Genomic DNA, 20,937 nt, shown 5'->3' on the forward strand with positions numbered 1-20,937 from the left:
TTCAGACATGCATAGGCGGCGGTTGCGGGTCGGATCGCATGATGGCCGATCGGACGCGATTACTGACAACAGACGAATCAGAGACGATTGATAATACGGGCCCGAGACGTAGTTCAAACGCACACCAGTTGCCAGCTACTACTAATCTGAGACATGCTATGTCTGCTTCTTGCGCAGGCGGATAGTGGTACTGAATTCTGTGGCTTCGAATTCCCCGCGATCCTACTTCCTCAATGCACAGGTATATGGAAGACCGAGGCGCCGGGGGCACGTTTGTCTAACTGAGCCGATTATTGACACCGATGGGTTGCGTTAGTCGCGTCGTGCCTTGTCGATTACGACACCATACTAGACTAGGTACGCACGACGGGATCCGGCAGAGGGACTGTGTGAAACTGCTGCGATGGCATTGAGTTACGGAACGCAGACGGTACGACTTTTTAGCCCTATCCTGACGGGCACCCACAGATTCCAGCGATTGACATGCCTGCCAAGGGGCGTAATCTGCTTGTGCTGCGAGCAAGCTGCCAGTACATGACAGAGGGTGTCAGGGAAGACAGAAGCCTCTCCGATTCCGACCCGTTTCAAATGTTGAGAAGGCCTCGACGCTGACTGCGATCCCTGGGCGCCTCCCGCGCGCCCAGTGACGGAGATACGTAGGAAGTTCGCAAATTCGGTTAGTCCCAGATTATATATGAGATGCAGCTTTGATGGGCTCCCCCACTCCCAGCCCACTCCGTTACTTTCGCACCTCGGGGGATATAAGTGGTCGAGGCGTCTGAAAGTCGGCTCTGCTACACTGCTGTCTGCTCACCTCCGCGACGAACGCATTTTTCGGCGGCGAATGCGCGCAGGTCGATGGAGGCCGCTCACTTCAACTTCAACAGCACGCTCGGGGCGGCGTTTCTGGGCCATTTCGCGACGGCGATGTGGGTGCTTGTCTCTCCGAGAATATCGCACTTGGGTTCTAACGCTTCTCAATGGTGACGTCCCGGTGGAATCTTGGCAGCTTGTACGGCATCACTAGTCTCCAGGCGTTCACGTACTTCAAGCAATACTTCCGAGATCCACCGCTGCTCCGTCTACTAGTATGTCTGCGATATTGAAACAAGGGCAAAGAGCATCTATCTTACACCCCGTCTATATACTAGGTTCTCGTACTATGGTGAGAGAGGCTTGCGATAATAGCACTTTTTTGCCCGACGTGGTTGACGTGCCTGAAATCAGGATCTTGGATACTCTGCATGCCGCTATGATCACGTATGCCATGTACTTCTACATGGTCATCAATTTCGCGGACCCACTCATTGTGTTACGGCCAGTATGGTGAGTGCACTGCATCTTCAGGGTGTCCTCAACTCAAGTTTATGCGGTCCATAGGAGTGTTTGGGTGCGGTCATTATGAATGCTAGCTTCGTATTTCCATCCACTGACTCGCCTTTGTAGGGCATGATCATGATCTCGGTAGGTTCACTCATGCCCACTGAAGTGTCGATCTTGCTCAGCTTCTCTTCTGCGACAGAACCTCAGCAATATTATTGTCAGGGGGTGCGTTCACTAGTCTATCATCATATATCGTGGTCACCATCTGATGTGCGGTCCATAGAATATTCTGCCATCGACTATGGAGGCGTGCGTATCTCTGTCGCTCAGCAAGACTTTTGCTGATATTCCGGCAGTGAGCCGCAAGTCCTGGATCCTCCCGGCATTTGTTGTACGTCTGTGCACACGGACCGAAGGAGCGTTACTGACATTGAGTAGGCAACCTTGTCGCTCTACATCATTGGTGAGAGCTGAAGTGCTGTTGGGCCGCAACTACTGAACCCCGCTCACACCGTTCATCGATACAGTGGATGCCTTCTGTAAGTGTCCTATATTCTACCTGCACGCAGAGCGGCTGAGTACCAGTATCTCGTTGCAGACTTCGCTGTCAGGGGGTTAGCAACGCATCCACGCCCTACTATCGCCGCATCACTCTGAACTTTCTTTGACAGACTCCATATTGATAGTTACCTCGAGATACACCAGTTCTCGGTACGAAATTGCTCTAGCTGTACGGTGGCTGCCAATGCTGACGCACCCGCAGTGGGTCCTATATGTTGGCTTCACCTTTGAGGTCATCGCCGACTTCGTCATCACCGTCGCGCAATACCTCTACCTGCGCCGGTTCCGGACGGGTATTAGGTTGTACGTCCCCTCCCCATCCGTCCGGCCCCCGCGTACGTCAGACTCACTCGTGTCGTCCTGTCAGCACGGACTCTGTGGTCTCCGTCCTGATGCTGTATTGCGTCAATACCGGGTTGTTGACGAGGTGCGTTCTGTGCAGCGTCATATAGCTTTTTATGGATGAATGCGAGGTGCCGTAGTGTTTGCGCGTTATTGTGTCTGATAACAGTACGTCCATCATCACTTCCCCGTCAGTCGCTCATCTGGCGCTGATCTCTGTGTCCTCCCACCACGCAGTATGCCACCCTCCCGGATATGTATGTCTACTTTGCGTTCTACTTCGTCCTGAGCAAGCGTACGCATCCTCCATTTCCGGGCTGTGATGCGAGAGTGCTGACAGGCCGTTTGTAGTGTACGTCAACTCGGTACTGGCGAACCTGAACGCGCGCGCGATCATCGTCGAGACAATGGCACCGCAGAACGTCGATCGCGGGCCGTTCGGGTCCGGTCAGAACCCGCTCGAAAAAACGCACAAACAGCTCACGTCGTCGTCATCGTCCGGCGCAGGGCCATCGTCGTCGAACGGCAGGGCACAGGTGCGTAGTCCATGTCCCATCGCCGTAGAAAGCATACCGACAGGTGGCTTACTAGTTCTCGACGGTTATTGACCCTGTGATCATTACGATGTCGAACCTCCCACGACAAACGAGTGCGCTCACGCTCGAAGGGAAGGAGCCTGAGCTCCACGACCTAGCCTGAGTATGACCAAGCCCCGATGCCTTGGCCGGAAGTCAAGTACTAGTAGCGCTTCTCGGCCACGTTCGCGTCCGCGCTACCTACGCATCCATTGTATTTGTATTTCTTGTTGGCACAATGTACTTCTAGCATCACTACAACTTGTCGACGTTCCTCGCCACCAGTTACCCCGCCTGTCTATAATCGCTGCTTCATGTAGACTCGATACGCATGTAATGACACACCAGATACCGCTGTTACTCTAAGGTCGGCCGGAAGGCCACAGTTCAAAATCAGTGATACGGCCATGGTACGGCCGCTACCGAGGCCCGATCTGCTTACGTAAGCCACTCTGGCCGAGTGTTGCATGGCCTCGTCTGTGCTCTCCCTTAAATTAGCTCATCCCCCATGTACTCTGAGACAATTAAGAGACATCATTGAGTGCATTATCGGCTTTCCAATGGATCTTGGGTGCTCTGTGGTATGGATTGTCTGTCTCGGCGTGCTGGAACTCCGTAAGCGCCCCAGACTCACGGTCACACCTGCCTAGATTGGACAGGCGGCGGACATCGGTTGCACTTAAGTTCTTTTCATCCGCAGCGATGTGAGTTATCCAACCATTTTCTGCGAGTCAACCAGATAAGTTTCAAAGCATTGCGCCCAATCGCCCCCGTGCGCAATGAAGACGTCGTCCACCGCCAAGTGTGACCGTTACCCGACGGCGCTTACCGAGGTTCCGACTCTTCCGGCTCAAATTTGAGATATGGACTCCCCACAATATATTCAGAAGCTACAATTCAACCCGATACAGATCAAGAATAGTCTGTAGCACTCAACAGAACATGAATTTAGTGAGGGGAGGCACGAATCGGAACGAGACTTTCGGCCAGACTAGCTTACGTAAGCAGATCGGGCCTCGGCAGCAGCCACCTCAAACGGAAATCGAACTGTGGCCTTCCGGCGTACCATAGTTACTCTACAATGTAATCAAAACGCCATCCACATGTTTAGGCTGCGAGTCGCTGCGTTCAAATTCCCAGTGCATGCTAATCGAAGTCGAAGCCTCGATACGAAGTTGGCTCGGGATCTGAGCGCGGTTTGGTTCGATGACCGCGTCCGTCACATGACGAGGTGAACCGAAACGCGCGTCACCGCAAAGACCACGTCGACCTACACTCAGACTGCACTTCCGAAACGACTTATACCTACATCCCTCTACAAAATGGTGCGCCTTCTTTCCCATTCATTCTCTTCTAACCGCTAATGATATCTGGTAGGTTTCCTCCACGAGCATGGGTGAGCCCGTGCCCATCGAGACGTCCCATGAGGACATGATCGTACGTTCGCGCGCGCCGCTTACACTGAACGCGGAACTGGGGCTTAGTGACGCGTCTGCGGTCTTCTAGCACGATGCACAACTGGACTACTACGGCAAGCGGCTTGCGACGTGCTCGTCTGACCGGACAGTGAGAGTGTTCGACGTGGTGGACGGGGAGACGAACAAGGCGGCGGGGCAGGTGCTCAAGGGGTGCGTCCGCTCCTCTCTTCCCCCTCACTCCGAGCTGAACGGGGTGCAACCGTGCACTGCAGGCATACAGGCCCCGTGTGGCAAGTCACCTGGGCGCACCCGAAGTTCGGGCACGTCCTCGCGTCGTGCTCGTACGACGGCAAGGTGATCATCTGGAAGGAGCAGCCCGCGGTGGGTCCCGCGCCCGCGGGCTGGGCGAAGATCAAGGAGCACACGCTGCACAAAGCGTCCGTCAACTCCGTGTCGTGGGCGCCGCACGAGCTCGGCGCGATCCTCGCCTGCGCGTCGTCGGACGGGACGATCTCCGTGCTCACGTTCAAGAGTGCGTCCCTTGCTGTCTGCTCGCTGCGCGCTGACGATGAGCTCTGTTGGGGCGCTCGCTGCAGATGACGGCCAGTGGGGCGCGGACGTCTTCGAGGGGCATGCTATCGGCTGCAACGCCGTCTCCTGGGCGCCCGCCGTGCAGCCCGGCTCGCTGATCGCGCCGCAGCCGACCGCGACGATCCCGGGGCAGGTGCCCGCGGCGCCGACGGGCGTGAAGCGCTTCGCGAGCGCGGGCTGCGACAACCTGGTGAAGATCTGGGGCTTCCGCGACGACACGCAGTGGGTTGAGGAGGAGGTGCTCGAGGGACACACGGACTGGGTGCGCGACGTTGCGTGGGCGCCGAATATCGGGCTGCCGAGGAGCTATATCGCTACTGCGTCTCAGGTACGTGCAGACTCTCGCAGCCGTATGCGGAGTGGTTGTCGGTGTCGCGTCTATGATGCATCGGGTGTCTCTTGCACCCCTTCCTACGCGCCCCATCCCGCGGCCTACGTCGCAAGGGCGGCGCTGGAGAGACGGTCGGCGTCGTCGATCCGACAACCATTATGCAGACAGCTGTATTACAAGACTTTGGAACATGGCAGGACTGACGCGCACTTGTGCGACAGGATAAGACGGTGCTGATATGGACAAAAGACACGCCGACGTCGCCCTGGGTGAAGACTGCGCTCGACCCGTCCTCCGCATCCGTTTCGCCAACCTCGGGGGCGCCTGCACCCGCGGGGAAGTTCCCGGATGTGGTGTGGCGGGTGTCCTGGAGCTTGGCAGGGAACATCCTGGCGGTGAGCTGTGGCGACGGGAAGGTAACGTTGTGGAAGGAGAACTTGAAGGGCGTGTGGGAGTGTGTGAGCGATATGACGAGCTAGGTGTAACATGCGCGGCCTGGACCTTTTCTGTGGTTCCCTTATACATTTTCTCTGCTTGGTCCTCGGAGATGGAGGTCGGACACCCTGCGAGAAGTGCGCTCAACTTCGCAATGATCCGAGCCTATGTCAAACCCTGCGTTGGGATTGGAAGGGCGACCCTATCTACTTTGGTCATTTGTATGCACGCTGTGTCCGTGCGCAGCGTTGATGACTCGTATAGTACTACGCTCGAGGCGGTGAGCGGGCTCAGCGCTCAGCCACATCGCTCAGCCACTGATGCGCAGTGCCGAGGCGGGCGGACGCCGCCGGACGGGCGGGATGCGGCAGATGCGGTCATCGTTGGGACAGGCTCCGCCAGTTCCTGAGGCAGATCCTCGTCTCAGGCCTTATGTAAATGACCCATATGCGGCCTAAGCAGCTGGCCTGCCACCGTCTTGCTTTCCCTTCACCTTCAGGCTGCCTTCAGTGACTCCAGTGCTTCTATTCATCGCCGCCCGCACCGCCCATTGTCGATCAATCCTTATACAGACGTTCACACCGCTATATATTACGGCCTTGACCAGCTCAGCCCGTTCACCCGCCCCTTAATCACCTCTCCGCTACCACCCACATTCTCCCCAGAATCGCTTGAATTCAATCGACTCATCATGGCCAACTGGTATGTGCAAGCCAAGCTTTGTGGCGTCGAGAATGCCGAGAGCTGATGGGAACTACCGACAGGATTGACTTTCTGTCCCTCACCTTGGCAAGTCCTCGACTCGCTTATGTTTAGATCTCTCGTGCTCAACCATCATGTAGACGCTCTCCATCGCTGCAGCGGTCGTGTTCGGACTGGTCTACATCGGGAGGGCAACGTCACAGGCGGCAGAGGCGACCAAAGCATCGTGAGTGGCTGTCTTGTCCGTCTTGGTCGTCTCGCTGATTGGGCGCTGCGACTCTCCGTCAGTCTGAAGAATAGGGGCGTCAACTTGTCGAGGGAGGGCGTGTCTATCAAGACGAATAAGCGTTGGGACAGAGGTGAATACCTTGATGCTACCCAACGGTGCGTTCGCCTCTACTTCTGCTCTCTCACATTCCTCATGCCCCATCCACTCTCCCCTGACATTCCAGCGGCTTCGTGAAAGCCTACAATACTGCGACCTATGGCCCCGCCACCGGAGCAGGCGTTCGCTCGCAGTCCGCTTCGTACATCCGCCCCGAGCACCACAACTCGGATGGGCGGGATCGGCATGGGACAGTCTCGGGCGGGGAGTCGCGTGCGTCCGCGATCAAAAAGACTCTGAGCTCGCGTTGAGCCGGGTATCTTCCTCAGCATGTTTTGACTTGGCATTTCTCGCTGCTCCTCGGCTTCGTGAAAAACATAAATGGTCAGTCTCTCAGTGATCATCCATAAGTTACCTCAGTTGTATTCGGGCAGCCAATGTAGACAGTGGTTCGTGACTTATGCAGTATTTAATGTCATAGGCAGTTGTATAATACCAACGACGAGTCAATGTACATCATGCACCCACCGCGCATCGTGAGTCTTTCGCCGCTGCGACCTCGTTCAGATTCGCACAGGACTCGATGTGCCGGTTTCTGCGTTGACCGAGCAACCAAGCAACATACTAATCCCACAATGGTTTAACAATACAAGTACACACTCCATCCTACACAGGTGTCAGCTCGATCTCCTCCACCCCCACCCCCTCCCTGCTCTGGCCCCCACCCCCACCCACACACGCAGTCGTCCCCGTCCCCGCAGACATCGGAGACACCGGCGGTGACCGCCCCTTCTCCACGTCCCCCTCCTCCGCTTTCGTCCCTCCCGACTCCGTCGACGGGCTCCACGTTTTCTCGCTCTTCTCGTCCACCGTCCCCTCCTCCGACTCGGACTCCCCACCAACGGACGACGCGAACCCCGTCCACAGCGCCCCGTCCATGTCCATCCACGTCCCCGTCGTCCCTGTCCTTGCGCCGACGGTCGTCGCCGTGCCCCCCGGCGTGAACTGCAGCGTGCGCAGCTCGGGCGGGGCGGAGGAGAGTGTGAACGACGGCGGGTCGGCAGTGGAGGCTGACGTGATGAGGTGGACATCGATGCTGGAGGCTTCGTTGGCGCGCCGGAGGTTGAGGAGGAAGCGCGAGGTGAGGAGGGCGGGGATCCTGGAGGGGAGGTGCGGAGGTTAGCAGGAGAAGCGGGGGAGGGGAGGGGACGTACGGGATGAGGAAGATCGTCACGTAGACGACGTTCTGCGGGCGACAAGTATGAGTGCGGCCGGTAAGTCCGCATGCAGACGTACGCACCCCGTTGTACAACACGAAGATGATATGCACGATGTTCAGCACGAGGATCGCCCTGCCCGGAGTCAGCACCCGTGCACTAGCGGGTCGGGGGACGAGGGGCACGCACACGAAGTAGATGGTGCCGTCGCGCAGGAGCAGCGTCGCGAGCGACGCCCGCATGTGCAGCCGGTCTGCCTCCCGCTTGAGCGCGTACGTCCGCCACCAGGTCACGACGATGACGAGCAGGTCAGAGACGATCGAGCAGACGCGGGTCGCGATCGTTACTGAAGGCAGTCAGAACCCGAAGGAGGGATGACAATAGGTGGGGGCGTACGTCTAGCGGAACGAGGCCAGTGAGTCAGTTGGACGGACGGACGGAGGGTCGGGACATGCTCACTTCAAGTGCTCCGACTCGCTGTAATACGCGTTGTACGTGCAGACGGGGAGGGGGCCGACGTAGACTAGGTAGCCAAGGGAAGCCTGCACGGCATTTGCCTGCGCAGCGCACGAGCAGTACTCTGAGTGAGTCGTCATGATGGAACACCCGGACACGGACACGGACTTACGAGGTTCGACGCAACGGCGACCATGCCGGTCAAGAACGTCGCGAGGGCGAAGTGCCATTTGCGCCCTGCGATGGCGTACACACGGAGGGTGGAGAATACTGTGTTGCGAGATGTGAGTTTCAGGCTTCATGGTGATCGAGGAGGTGAGTGGGGCGTACTGGGAGTGATAGCGTACAGCAGGAGAGTGAAGACGGTGTATAGCATGATTATGGCCGCGCATCTGCAAGTCTTTCGTTCAGCATCACTCGCACACACGAATCCACTGAACGCGTCTGACCCCTAGGGCAAACCAAAGTAACAGGTGAGTAACACCACTCGCAGCGGAAAGGCCGGAGAGGCGCACTATGTTAGTCGTCCATGGGATGACCCCAACCACGTTGACGAGTCCGTACAGGAACAGGATGTAGCGGTTCAGCAGGAAGATGAGGCTTGACATGGTGAGCTTTCGTCGCCATATGAAGCGGATCTCGTCCGGGAGCGTTACGATGTGTTCGAAGAAGATCAGCACTGCAAAGACACCGTGATTGTCAGCATGAATCGAGGGTTTTAGAGGCTGCAATAAGACGTACTGCATGTTGCGAGCTCGCAGTAGTTGGTTATGAAGCTACAATGATTCAGTGAGCCAACATTTCACACTGGAATCGAGAACTCCAACACGCACTTGCTCTGGAGAAGCGTTATGATCTCCTGTTCCTCAGAACCCATCCTTTCCCTCCAGCTCAGTCAATCCGAGTCCGAGGGAGGGGCGGGGCGGGGCGAAGGAATCATCACAAGCAGCCCTGCGAGAGGTCGGGGCGCTTTTGTATCGCTCCCCGTCCTCGCCGCCTCGGAGAACGGATTGCATTCGGGTTGACAAATGCCTCGAGCGCACCGGTCATGACTTGACGGTGGCTTTTTTGGTGAGAGCGGGTTGCCAAGACTCGCCTGATCACACTAGGGAAGGGCCATCAAAGGCGTGCAAGCTGTGCTGCATGTGCGTGGGCGCCTGTGCGATCCTCGAAGCTATCGTCCTGACGCAGTCATTCCTTCGGAATTGGTTCGCAGCGGTGCAGTGAGGATGCATAGGAATTGGCCGACACGCCTAAGGAATCATCTGTGTTCAATATGTCTCCAAGCAAGATTCGCACCTTACCGGAGTATGGCGAGGATACTTGGCCTTATCCATAGCGCCTACGATCGGGCGTCGTCCAGGGGTAGCCCCGGCGAGGGGCGCAACAGCAATATCAAGCGATTGGGATGGCCTGTTGACCGCCCATAACGCGCAGAGATCGGCGTTGGCATGAGTCCCGACAGTAGTGGCTGATAACAGGCGAGTCCGAGCGCTGTCGGCGCGAACGGGTTCCGACAGACCCCTCACGAGCAGTTCAGCCCAAGTTCAACCGGATCTCTCGTTGCTACAACAAAGTTTGATAAGAGATTCAGGTAAGGATACAGAAGTGATTCAGTGTCCGTCCATGAAGAGACGATCGCACGCGTTAGGGGACATTACATACTAGGTAGTCACTGAGAACATGAGTCGGGAGGAAGCCCGAGGATTGAAAGTCATAATGTTCGTGGTGAAGGGAATGTGTGGGTACGCTTCATGGAGGAACAGGTCCTCCCTCGACCCTCATTCGGAACGAGGAGGGAACCTTCTGTTTCGATTTGCGCGCAGCATGCTTGATGGGCACCCTACATTCGGACTTGTACGAGGGAGGTCTGGCTCCTGAGGTTTGGGCGCCGGCGTCTTCATCGGGAATCGGTGGAACTGGAATCGGATTGTCTGCTCTAGCCTCGCTAGACGACGCATTCCCTGTTGAAGGCCCGCTGGGTGACGCGTTCTCATTCTCCGTTATAGGTCCACTGGGCAAGGCATTCTCGACGAGCCCCTCCCTGACGAGAGACATTCAAATCAGCAAGCTGAACAAGTCGCGAGATAGACATGGTACATACGCATCAGCGCTTGGACGTACCACCTGCTGTGAGACAAAGTCGCTGTAGGCTTTCGTATCTACCGACAATGGCCAATTAGCTCAGGCCCCCACGCGAAGTCGTATGAAAACATACAGGCTGTTACTGCGAGTTCAGGAACCATTGGCTCACGCTCTCCACCTATCACGACGACCTCGGGCTCGATGAGGTCTACCCTCGGAGGAGGCGATCCTCGAGCCCCGCGTTGGTAGCGATGTCTTCGGTACAGCGACGTGAACGACTTCTCGGACGCGTACCCAGAGTCGCTACTTCTCGCAGGTCTGTGCGACCGCAGAAAAGCTATGATGACCCAGGAGATGAAGAGGCATGCAGCGCATCCAATCTAAGTGGCTCTCGTCAGCTAAGGCAGGGCGATGCATAGGATAGCCGCTATACCAGCGATATCTCCCGGACTGAGATGTCGCCTGCCCGCCGTCGCGGCTCCAGAATTGACGGACCCAGTGTTAGACGGCTTCACGCTTGACGTCGAACTTGCACTGATCGGAGAGCTCGACCTGCGAGAGCGACATTGTCAGTGTGACGCGCATGTTCCCTCAGAACACGTTAGACTCACGCTTGCACAGCACTGTGCAGAACGACCTGACCGATGTCGCATGTTTTGTCGCGATCCGTGTTCGTCATGGTCACCGTGTAGTCCATCGTTTCGTTCAAGCCCGTCGCCAAGAACTTCAATGCGTCCAGAACTTCGAATGCTGTCGACGCATTGTACTGAACGATGGAAGGGAGGTTGTCCGGGGGAGGAACCACGCTGATGTTGTACGCGCCGGATTCGAAGGCCGTAGTGCCATAGATAGCGAACCCGACGCTGGACTGGACGGTGAATGTGATCCTGTCGCCGAAACCGGTGGTCCGTAGCACCGATTGGGAACCCTCGAGGATGAAGGGTGCCCACGAGCTGTTGGCGCTGGTTCGGAAGTATGGGTTGACTTGGCCGCCCCCTGCCGCAGCAGACTGGTTCTGCGACTGCAGTGCGGTGCTGGAGAGCACGTTCAGCCCGAGTATAGTTCGCATATACAACAAGGAACTTACCCAGGAACTCCCATTCCCACTGTGATTGTCGCGCGAGAGACGGTCACTGAACCTTCGATGACAGAAAGGGCGACCGTGTATGAACCGTAGTTCAAATCTGATTCGCTGAATAGTACCCCGTCTGTCCCGTTCGTTCCATTACCGTAGATTACCTTGTCGCTCCAACTACGAATGATTTGGTAGTTTGAGCGTGCTCTCGTTGAGCCATAGAGCCATATGGAAGTGCCTGTCCATTGTAGCCCCACGTTTGCACCGGTGTGATTGGTGGTGTATGAGGTGCCCTGAATAGACATCGATGAGTAACGAGCAACAGTGGCTGGGTCAAGAAGATCAGGATCTTACCCTTACTAAGTCGGGGTTCGCGAGGGTCCAAGCTCCCAGAGCACCTTCAACTCCGGCCGCACGGAAAGGGGTATAAGTGAATAGGGGTGATTTCCCGTCAATGGTCGTGTTGTAAAGCTCCATAGTAGCCGTAGCTGTACGCAGGTGTCGCGTTGAAGTAGAGGTTTCCGCAGAGATTGCCCACTCCCCACTCGGGGCCTGGTGGGGGGTTCGCAGAGACGATGCCGGGGAGCATTCCCGCTCGCGCGAGCCGCTTCTTATCTCATGACGGGTCCGTCAAATCGGACATGTGTTCGAGAAGGGACCCACAAACTGCCACTCGATCTGCTTCTGCTGTGCGATGCTGGACAATCCCCCACTGCCCAGCCCTGGGCCCTGCCTGTGCAATCGATGAGCCTTCAACGCTGAGCACATATTACGACAGACTCGCCTGAAGCTCGTGGAACAGCTTGCCCAGTATCTTGAGTGGGCCTTCATCGTAGTCATGAGCCACTCGGACAGGCAAGAGTAGGTGTGCGGTACTGACCACGTCCGATCCTCGAGGCGTACAGTTTCGCGCCCTTGATCATGATAACAGATCGACCTTGTTTGTGAACGTAATACCACTGATCCGTGTCCAATGAAACCTCAAGCTCGGGGAGAACGAAGCATGTCGGCGGCGTGCCTAGTTCCAGAATACAAGGAACTGCTGGATTAGGCTTGTCAGGGCTGTGATGACTAGGGGTGTGCAGTGCGAGGCGTTCCGTGCCCGACCGACCCAAGCCTGACATACAAGCATGTCGAGTCACAGACCCACAAGCGAGTGGCAAAGAGTGGCGAATGCCGACAATTCTCCTGAACTGACCTCAGCGACGATGCTCCAAGCACCATGAATGACGGACCGGACTTCTGTCACTGAGTCGCTCGTCGATCGCTACAACCCATTCGTACACACCGAGACTATCAATGCCATAGTCGGGCAGATCAAGCAGCACATAGAGTGATTGAAGAGCTGCAGTGCACAGCCGACGAGGACCCAAGAGAATGGGCGGATCTGGAGGTTGCATGATGGCGTTCGCGATAGTTGAGTGAGTGGCGACAGACACGCCGCGGCCTTGCAGAACTGAGCTGTGCTGACTCGCTCGTGTGTAATCGCTTCCCAGATTGCATGCTTACACAGTAAAGATCATAGCCTTGCGCTGCCAACATGATGATCCGTTAGCTTCTTGACTTCTCGCGGGGTCAAAAGTGGAAGGACGTACCTTCGTCTCCCGAGCTGAGCGGTTGATATCTACTAGTATTGCGTATGACTGGAAAGTGGTCTCTTCCAAAGGGTTCTCACCGGTGTTACCCGCGTCTGTAGCCCAAGTCAAGCATAGGCCGCGCTGTCTCTCGAGTACGCATGAAGCCCCTTGCCTGGCTTGTGTCCCGTACACATCCATTTCCCTTGGACGCCCAGCTATCGACAAATAAATCAGTCTTCAGAAACTGCGCCATCTTTCCTTCGTCCTCATCGAAACACCACCGTCCGCAGGTATCGGGGTTGCATAACACTGGCAAGAGAACATTTGTGCTGCATGCACCTCAGGCGATTGTGGAAGTCCCGCGTATAGACTGGGCAGATGCATGTCAATCAGACCCTACACAGCGGGTAGTGAAGGCTTGAATCGTTTGCCTGAGATGAGTGACCGTCGAGAGGTGGTTGGAATGTTGCCGGCATTTGCCGCGGCGGGCTCAGCCACAGGCGGGTGGGGCACGTGAGCGACAAGAGCCGGCCGATCGACGTTCCTGAGATCGATCGCTTCCCCGCATGACATCAATTATCGCAGTGAACCTTGTCAGCCTGCTCGATCAGTCGTTCGCATGCTCTTGGATTTCGCAAAGCATTCTCCGTCAACTGGCCGTCAATAAGTGGCTGAACTATGGAAGCTCAAGCTGTGCTACCGTAATCTAGCAGCTTCGTTGTCTTTTGCCGCGAACTAGATATATAGAAAACTTGCTGAGGTGCCGGTCTTCGCACACTTGCTCCTGACCTCCGTCTCCATCGCCGTGATGTTTCCGCTGCAGGTAGGCCCAGTTGAAACGCGAACGGTCACTTCGAGTACCGAGGCACACTCTCAGTAAATCCCTGAGATTGAAGGAGCACCTCTGGTACATCGAACGGTGCCAGCCCTGTTACCACATGGTGCTCGCCGACATAACTCTGAAGTAGCCTCGAGCTCGTAAGCAAGCATTTCCTTTGACTCTCCGTGTCTCTCTGCAAGATCATCCTTGGTCAGCTCCGCTGCGGACCTCCAAGGATCCCAATCACGGCCCGATGTCTGATGTAGGCTGAAGGCACTCGCGACATCAGATTGTCTGGTGCTTTTGGCATTTGAATACACCGGGGGTATGTAAGAATCGTCGCCCTTGTTTCGATGAGCTTGGCGTATATGGAATTTACCTCAAGGGGAAAAAATGTGTTGAAGACCTTCATCATAGCAGCGAAGTCTCACCTAGGTATGGAGCGGCGCGCGGCGCGTAGTGCGCTGAAGACCATTCCCCATGGACACAAGAAGACTAGAGCTGCTTGTTACGAAATTGGTGCAAGCGCGAGACGCCTGGGATGTACAGCTCGGTCGTCGCAAGAAACCGCGAAGCAAGACGGCGAGGCGCTGACCGACTCATTCAAGCCCACCTTCTCACATTTCTGACGGGTCAGGCGAGTAGGCGGCGTCAACAACAACATGGGGAAGTATGACTCATGAGCTAATGGAGCACAGCAAGCCGCCAGTTCCGCCAGTTCAATGCCAGCCGTGGGTGATTGGCATAACCCTGGCCAGTGCGGAGTTCCCGAGCGTCAACTTCGGCGAAGAGAGGACGGAAACGAGACTGACCCGTCCACGAAACAAGCCTTACGGAGGTCGTCAAGTTTCATTTCACATCATGGGCGCGCAGAACCGGACTCTTGCAGTGAATCGAGCGCTGCCAACGGCGTTGAACCACGAGGTGGAGGTATCCGGTATTCTGCAATTACGAGGCGGGAGCAAATGATAGCTCTCGCCTCGAGTACGCATCCAGCTGGGACCTGACTATAAGCAACCATGGACCTGTACGTTTGCGACCATGGACTTACCGAGATAACCCTGTCTTATCGAGGTTGGGAGCCAATGCGGCGATACAGCGCTGGCGTGCCAGACGCTGTTTCAGGGCGTTGGTGCAACGGTGGTTCTCGTGGGCTCCTGCCAGGCCTTGAGGCACGCCACTGTGTATGACGGAAGGTAGGATTCGGAACGGTAAGCAGGGTTTCTAGTTGAAGGCGTGAGAGAAGGAGCGCGCTCCTTTCCGGCGCCCATGTACGGGCCTCGACGAAGAATGGAAATTGGTCTCACTGGAGCGGTTGACTGCTGGGAAGGACCTGAACCCTGCGCTGGCGGCAATGGTATGCAAGCGTCTTGCAAGCGTCCGCGGCAAGTCGAAGGGTCCCCTCGGAAGGCGCCCTGCAAGCATGGCCAGAACGCCGGGCGCGTTGCTTTCGAGATACAACGTCAGGAGAGCATCCTAGGAGGAGTTAGCAGACTCGGATATGGATCGTCAATATCCAAGTCAAGTCTACGCCACTGTGGAACGACTGAGGGGATTCGGTTCGCCGAATCGTCCAATGGGGATTTGACCAAGATGAATGACAGGATTTCCTATCGAGTGGATGAAAGCACTCCCGAGAAGACAGAACGCATTAAAAGGGAGCCAGCAGCTCATTCAGCGCTGCATCGTGTTCGCGTGAATCGTTCACCAGGAGCGACGAGAAGAGCGGGTCGGTTCCGGGATACCTTGTAGGACCTCAACGCCGGGGTTGAAAGGTTGTAGCGGGCTCAGACGTTATAACGTCGTTTATGAACTCTGCGTCTCAGTGCGCAGTGATATCTGTGGAAGGCGGAACAAACGCGCAGCAGGGCCGAGGACGTACGTGCGGTAAGTGGCGGACCCGATGACCTAACTTATCAGGCCTCAGGACCCGTGCCTTGGGAGAAGCAAGCCACGGATCCAGGCGATACAAGCTCGGACGTGGCACCGACTGGGGCAGCGTCATGATAGAGCCATTCAGGCGGACGGTAGAGGGAGGGAGAGGGGTCGGAAGCGCTGGGTGGACGAGCATGCGGACTCCGCAAAAGGCAAGGCTGAGTGCGATCGAATCGGGCGCGGGAGCGTGAGCACATCCCAACGTTGTCCATTGTGATCGTGACTGCTGCATCGGAACGCTCAATGGGAGTATTTATGATGCTCGGACCAACTGTTCTCCCTCACTGCTACATATACCCTGCCAGCCTCTCCGTCTTGCCACCCAGCCTCCGCTGCAGCAACCACAGACATGTCCCAGCAAGCCCCCCTCCAGCTCCACATCCTCATCGTCGGCTGCGGTCTCGGTGGCCTCGCCGCCGCCCACTGTCTTGCTCAGGCCGGCCACAAGATCACCCTCTTCGAGTCCGCACCCGCCATCGGTGAGGTCGGCGCAGGCATCCAGGTCTCGCCCAACGTCACCCGCCTCCTCATCCGCTGGGGTCTCGCCGAGGAGCTCAAGAAGGTCTCCGTCAAGCCCGAGGGGCTCGTCTTTCGCAGGTACAGCGATGGCCAGAAGGTCGCGTACACCCGCTGGGGCGAGCGTATGGACGCCTTCGGTGCGCCGTACTACCACATCCACCGCGCCGACTTCCACAAGCTCCTGTACGACCGCGCCTTGAACGAGATGGACCTCCGCCTCAACTCGACCGTCGTCGACTGCGACCCGGAGGCGCCTTCGCTGACCCTCGCCTCCGGCGAAGTCATCCACGGCGATCTCATCATTGGCGCAGACGGGATCAAGAGCCGCATCCAGAAGGCCGTCCTTGGCCGCGAGAACCCTGCGCACCCCACGGGCGACGCCGCGTACCGCGCTACGATTCCCGCCTCGGCTCTGCTCGCCGACCCCGAGCTCGAGTCGTTCGTCAAGACGCCCGAGATGACAGGCTGGATGGGCCCCCAGCGGCACATCATGGGGTACCTCGTCGTGAGTACCCCGTTCACACAGTCGCGCTTGGCATGTGGTGCTCACATGCGTTCTCCCAGCGCGGGGGCCAACTGTACAACCTCGTCATGCTGCACCCGGACGACGGCTCAGTCGAGTCGTGGACAGCCGAGGGCAGCGCCGACAAGATGCGCGCCGATTTCGCCGACTTTGAGCCCCGGTATGCCTGCGTCTCACCCCTGTCAACACCTCTCTGACGTTCCCTGTAGTATCCAGAAGCTCCTCAAGACGGTTGACACGACGCTGAAGTGGCGTCTCATGGATCGCAAGCCTCTGGAGACATGGATCCACCCCGCGGGGCGTGTCGCACTCCTCGGAGATGCCTGCCATCCCATGCTGGTGGGTACACTCTCGCAACCCAAGGATCCGCGCTCTGACATTCACATACGCAGCCCTACCGTGCGCAAGGTGCTGCCATGGCCATCGAGGACGCTGGCGTGCTCGGCAACCTGCTCTCGCGCATATCCAACATCGCGCAACTCAAGCCTCTCCTCTACGCCTACGAGTCGCTGCGGCTCCCGCGCACCGCCGCCACTCAGGCCTCCTCCCGTCTGAACCAGACGATCTTCCACTTGCCCGACGGGCCCGAGCAGGAGGCGCGCGACTTCCAGATGCGCAAGGCGATGGAGGCCGAGCTCGCGCTCGCGGAACGCGAGCTCCGAGGCGAAGTCATCTCGGAGAGCGAGATGATGGAGGGCAACCCGAACCAGTGGGCGGACCGCAAGAAGAACGAAGCCCAGTTCGGCTACGACGCCGACGAGGTTGCGGAGCGTTGGTGGCGCGAGGTCGGTGAGCGCGAGATTGGTCCTCTCGCGAACGGTGTTGCCATACAGAGCGGACGGCTGTGAGTGTTGAGCAGTGCGAATGGCTTGCGCTTGTCCTGTTCTTCAGGGCGGTCCTATCTGTCTCCGCAATGTTTGCTGGTTTCTTCACATATACTTGGATGGATGGATGTAAGCTTACATGTAAAAGTCTGTTGTACACACATGCTGTATCATAGCAGGTACTGTACTGGAAACATAGAGGTTCTTCGCTGCATGCATGTTCGATTGACCAGGGGTCAGATCGCGTTTCCCGGCGTTGCCGGACCGCTGAGCACGAAGTCATGGCAAAGTTGGAGAGAACAACATGAGCCCTAGTGCCTGGACCATTCCCCAATGTCCATGCATACGCAGGATGCATTTGCGTCTCAGTAGAGAAAGGGCAAGGACTCTAAGTATATGGACCGCCTGACATGCGACGAGAACAACACCACACTCATCAGTATTTCAGGGTCGGACCGGGGACGTTACAGCTGCAAGTAAGTTATGCCTCGCATGTTACTGAGAACACGCCTGCGTGCTCGAGAAGATATCTTCGCTCCAGCCCAGGTCCGTCTTCCTGACGTCAAGCATGCAAGTCAGAACCACGATGTGGACTAAATATAACAGGGCATTCATTGACCAAGAGAAGCTTACTCGTAGAACTCTATCATTGAGACCAGACCATCCAAACACATCGTTTCCAATCATACAAAGTTACCGTCCGTGGGTTCTTTGACTTCTTCGGCGGCATGCTGAGTCAAGCTCGAGTTTAATACAATAGCAGCATATGATCTTCTGAAGGAACCTTGCGTGCCGTGACAAATTGGCGCGGCACACTCCCTTGTTTTATTTCAAACGACCCTCCACTGCCAAAACGCGCCTACGGGGATAATGGACACTATTCAATGACATGTCGAGCGATGAGCAAGCCAGGACTCACCGAGGGGGTCGGTTTGTTCATGACGCACGCCTGTCCACATACCGAGGATGCCTGCGTCGGAGCCGACGGCACCGACCTGTATGCCTTCTGAAGCCCACAAGTCCTTGTCTGGGTCATCCTCCTCAGAGCTTGTCTGGGTCCGACAGGTGTAGGTGAGTAAACCATGGGCATCAAAGAAACACCTCCACTCACAAGATTCCATCGCACATGGCCGGTAGATAGCATGCTGACTGCGCCGTGCACTCTTCGGATGTCGTCTGCAGTGCCATCCTCATATCCTTCGAAGCTTTGGCCGCCCATTTCGCCTTCGACTAGAATGGTGGGCCGGTCTGGATACGCAGCGACAGAGGGGGCGTCGTAGCCTACGATGCGGAGTCGGAGCGGAACAACAATCTTGCACTCATATAGTCCGGGATCGCTGAATCCACCAAAGTGCTGGCCGTGGAAGTGTGAGGCGTTGCCCTTCCTGGGCAGAAGAGTACTTACGTTGTGATCTAGTACTCGGACGGTCTGAGCTATATGGACTAAGAACTGATAGATGATCGCACTCACGCATCAGATCAGCGTAATCGAGCCAGAGAACAGCTCGCCTGCGTTGCAAGTGAGATTATGATGCCCGACTAAGTGCAAGACGCAGTGACCCTGCTTACCTCCACACGCCCTGTGCACCAGCCCAGTCTCGGCATTGCGGTCCAAGCCCCGGTGACTTGCCTATCATCCCGTTTGTTCCTATCACCGGAAGCTCTTCGTCGAGTATACGAGGCTCCTCGTCATCCGCATGGTTGGCCCAAGTCTCTCTCCAGAAATTCCAATCGACGAGATCGGCTATCTTGTACTCTTCTACGTCACTGAAGTTGTCTTCGACTAGAATCCGCGCTGCTGCGAGCCAGGACCAGTCTGGCCTGAGCTGCTCTGGGGTTGGTACGACGCGCTTCCGTTTTCGCGACTGGACAAGGTCCACGAGTGGGGGCTCCTCAACTTCATCGTCGGATGCGTCGACGTAGTCTGGGGATGCGATGGTATCCTCATCGTCTGGGGAAAAGTCTGGGTCAGACTCAGACTCGGATGACTCCGCTTCACGTTTTTGAAGCATCTTACGGAGCACACGAGGCGCATCAGTCGCAGCGGGCGCATGGCTGGAATCGCGCAAGATGGGCTCGTCTTCGGCAGACGGCGCGACTGGGAGGTACGGGCCCCAATGTCGTCGCCGACTAAGATAAGCCATCCTGTATACGAGCTCCCGGGCACAATAACGGGCCCGCAGCCTCTGTGACTCGGCGGACATGTCCATATCCGACATCGAGGGTGACCGTGGTTCCGGACGATAACTTCCCGATGAAGATGACGCAAGGCGGCCAGTCCGCTCTTCGATGAGGTTCCGTACGGGTATGAAGCCCGTGCAAGCGATGAGCTCGCCCAGAGCCAGTGCTTCGGGAGTCTTGTCCCAACGCAAGTCTCGCGTGTCACTTGAGATTTTGGTAATGAGCGACGCAGGGAGGCCATGCTCCAAGACAGCGCGCAGCCAAGGGACGTTCAGGCATTTGGAGTAGCCTCGCGGGCGCTCCGGGAAATCGGGGGCGGCATGGTGGGCGTAGGACAGGGACCGCTTGTGGATCATCACTTCCCCTTCGACAGCCTTGCTCTCCTCACCCTGGCCGGGGCCATGCTCATTGGGCGCGGTGGTCTTGATAACGGACAGCAACGCGTTCAGCATTCGTACGCTGCTGTCCACCTCGTATGTGGGCGTGAGGTCCACGAGAGAAGTGGCGGTGGTCCGCGTACGGAGCGTGTAGATCTTCTGTACACGAAGCGGTCGGACGTGCCGCTTAAGGAAGGATGCCGCCCATGTCCGTTCTTTGAACTCGTCACACCAGTCGAAGTTACCTGGAACATGCTGTACGTCACACAAAAGTCAACCACGTGAACCAAGTGCCATACCTGAGACATAGTATTTGAGCCGTCGCGGGTCATCGAACGTGCTGAGAAAGATCGTTCGCCAGAGGTGGTGGTCGGCCGCATCGTAGGTCAGGGTATGGAAAGCGCGGCAAGTTTGCGACAGCGCTCCTATCGCCGAAGGGAAACCGTCTACCGCAGCAATAACGAGAATGATCTCTACCACTTCAGTGGGCAAAGAGGAAATTGAGGTTTTCATTTTGCCGTCACCGTTCTGTGGCCACTGGTCAGTCTCCAGGTAAGTTAGATGTCGCCTTAGAAAACAGAACCTCACTAGCGTCGAGATGGGTGAGCCAGACGTATATAAGTAACACGGCGGAGACTTGGTAAGACGGAACAGGATCTGAGATCTGAGCCTGCGGGGCGCCGCTCCCAAGATCCCACCAATCACCGAGTCGTCTTCCCATCACATGATCGTGATATTGTTACCA

At 56.9% G+C, this 20,937-nt stretch overlaps 6 protein-coding genes across 6 annotated transcripts; 3 read left to right on the plus strand and 3 right to left on the minus strand.

Moving 5' to 3' along the window:
* Window positions 1-641: 641 nt before the first annotated feature.
* On the plus strand, window positions 642-2,962 carry C8Q71DRAFT_415261 (uncharacterized protein). The gene is made up of 20 exons (XM_047918418.1): window positions 642-676; window positions 731-929; window positions 1,010-1,088; window positions 1,152-1,165; window positions 1,228-1,326; window positions 1,381-1,390; window positions 1,447-1,464; window positions 1,523-1,548; window positions 1,607-1,632; window positions 1,680-1,714; window positions 1,762-1,786; window positions 1,851-1,862; window positions 1,922-1,937; window positions 1,995-2,034; window positions 2,087-2,187; window positions 2,252-2,311; window positions 2,367-2,394; window positions 2,464-2,521; window positions 2,578-2,762; window positions 2,818-2,962. Exons 2-20 carry the CDS (start codon window positions 859-861, stop codon window positions 2,923-2,925), a joined length of 1,011 nt encoding a protein of 336 aa, XP_047782071.1. The 5' UTR covers window positions 642-676; window positions 731-858; the 3' UTR covers window positions 2,926-2,962.
* Window positions 2,963-3,936: 974 nt separating this feature from the next.
* C8Q71DRAFT_415377 (protein transporter SEC13) lies at window positions 3,937-6,052 on the plus strand. Its single transcript, XM_047918419.1, has 6 exons — window positions 3,937-4,126; window positions 4,179-4,238; window positions 4,308-4,429; window positions 4,492-4,751; window positions 4,816-5,138; window positions 5,363-6,052. The coding sequence occupies exons 1-6, from the start codon at window positions 4,124-4,126 to the stop codon at window positions 5,618-5,620; spliced, it is 1,026 nt and encodes a 341-aa protein (XP_047782072.1). The 5' UTR covers window positions 3,937-4,123; the 3' UTR covers window positions 5,621-6,052.
* A 1,217-nt stretch (window positions 6,053-7,269) lies between these two features.
* C8Q71DRAFT_904709 (uncharacterized protein) lies at window positions 7,270-9,443 on the minus strand (the record flags this gene model as incomplete). The annotated part of the gene is made up of 10 exons (XM_047928863.1): window positions 9,110-9,443; window positions 9,018-9,052; window positions 8,792-8,955; window positions 8,607-8,727; window positions 8,449-8,546; window positions 8,278-8,377; window positions 8,010-8,166; window positions 7,904-7,955; window positions 7,818-7,849; window positions 7,270-7,762 (listed from the first exon to the last, which is right to left on the minus strand). The coding sequence occupies exons 1-10, from the start codon at window positions 9,151-9,153 to the stop codon at window positions 7,270-7,272; spliced, it is 1,296 nt and encodes a 431-aa protein (XP_047782073.1). The 5' UTR covers window positions 9,154-9,443.
* A 1,256-nt stretch (window positions 9,444-10,699) lies between these two features.
* On the minus strand, window positions 10,700-12,021 carry C8Q71DRAFT_415533 (uncharacterized protein). The gene is made up of 4 exons (XM_047918420.1): window positions 11,791-12,021; window positions 11,449-11,729; window positions 10,795-11,395; window positions 10,700-10,741 (listed from the first exon to the last, which is right to left on the minus strand). The coding sequence occupies exons 1-3, from the start codon at window positions 11,911-11,913 to the stop codon at window positions 10,969-10,971; spliced, it is 831 nt and encodes a 276-aa protein (XP_047782074.1). The 5' UTR covers window positions 11,914-12,021; the 3' UTR covers window positions 10,700-10,741; window positions 10,795-10,968.
* Window positions 12,022-16,117: 4,096 nt separating this feature from the next.
* Window positions 16,118-17,847, plus strand: C8Q71DRAFT_904711 (uncharacterized protein; the record flags this gene model as incomplete). Its single annotated transcript, XM_047928864.1, has 4 exons — window positions 16,118-16,792; window positions 16,852-16,970; window positions 17,020-17,149; window positions 17,203-17,847. The coding sequence occupies 4 exons, from the start codon at window positions 16,118-16,120 to the stop codon at window positions 17,656-17,658; spliced, it is 1,380 nt and encodes a 459-aa protein (XP_047782075.1). The 3' UTR covers window positions 17,659-17,847.
* A 376-nt stretch (window positions 17,848-18,223) lies between these two features.
* On the minus strand, window positions 18,224-20,770 carry C8Q71DRAFT_740270 (uncharacterized protein). Its single transcript, XM_047922759.1, has 8 exons — window positions 20,492-20,770; window positions 19,652-20,437; window positions 19,204-19,597; window positions 19,106-19,143; window positions 19,040-19,047; window positions 18,746-18,988; window positions 18,554-18,686; window positions 18,224-18,493 (listed from the first exon to the last, which is right to left on the minus strand). The coding sequence occupies exons 1-8, from the start codon at window positions 20,703-20,705 to the stop codon at window positions 18,465-18,467; spliced, it is 1,845 nt and encodes a 614-aa protein (XP_047782076.1). The 5' UTR covers window positions 20,706-20,770; the 3' UTR covers window positions 18,224-18,464.
* Between the last annotated feature and the right edge of the window lie 167 nt (window positions 20,771-20,937).

The sequence above is a fragment of the Rhodofomes roseus genome, assembly GCF_022264815.1.
Source record: "Rhodofomes roseus strain CIRM-BRFM 1785 chromosome Unknown C8Q71scaffold_4, whole genome shotgun sequence".
NCBI lineage: Eukaryota > Fungi > Basidiomycota > Agaricomycetes > Polyporales > Fomitopsidaceae > Rhodofomes > Rhodofomes roseus.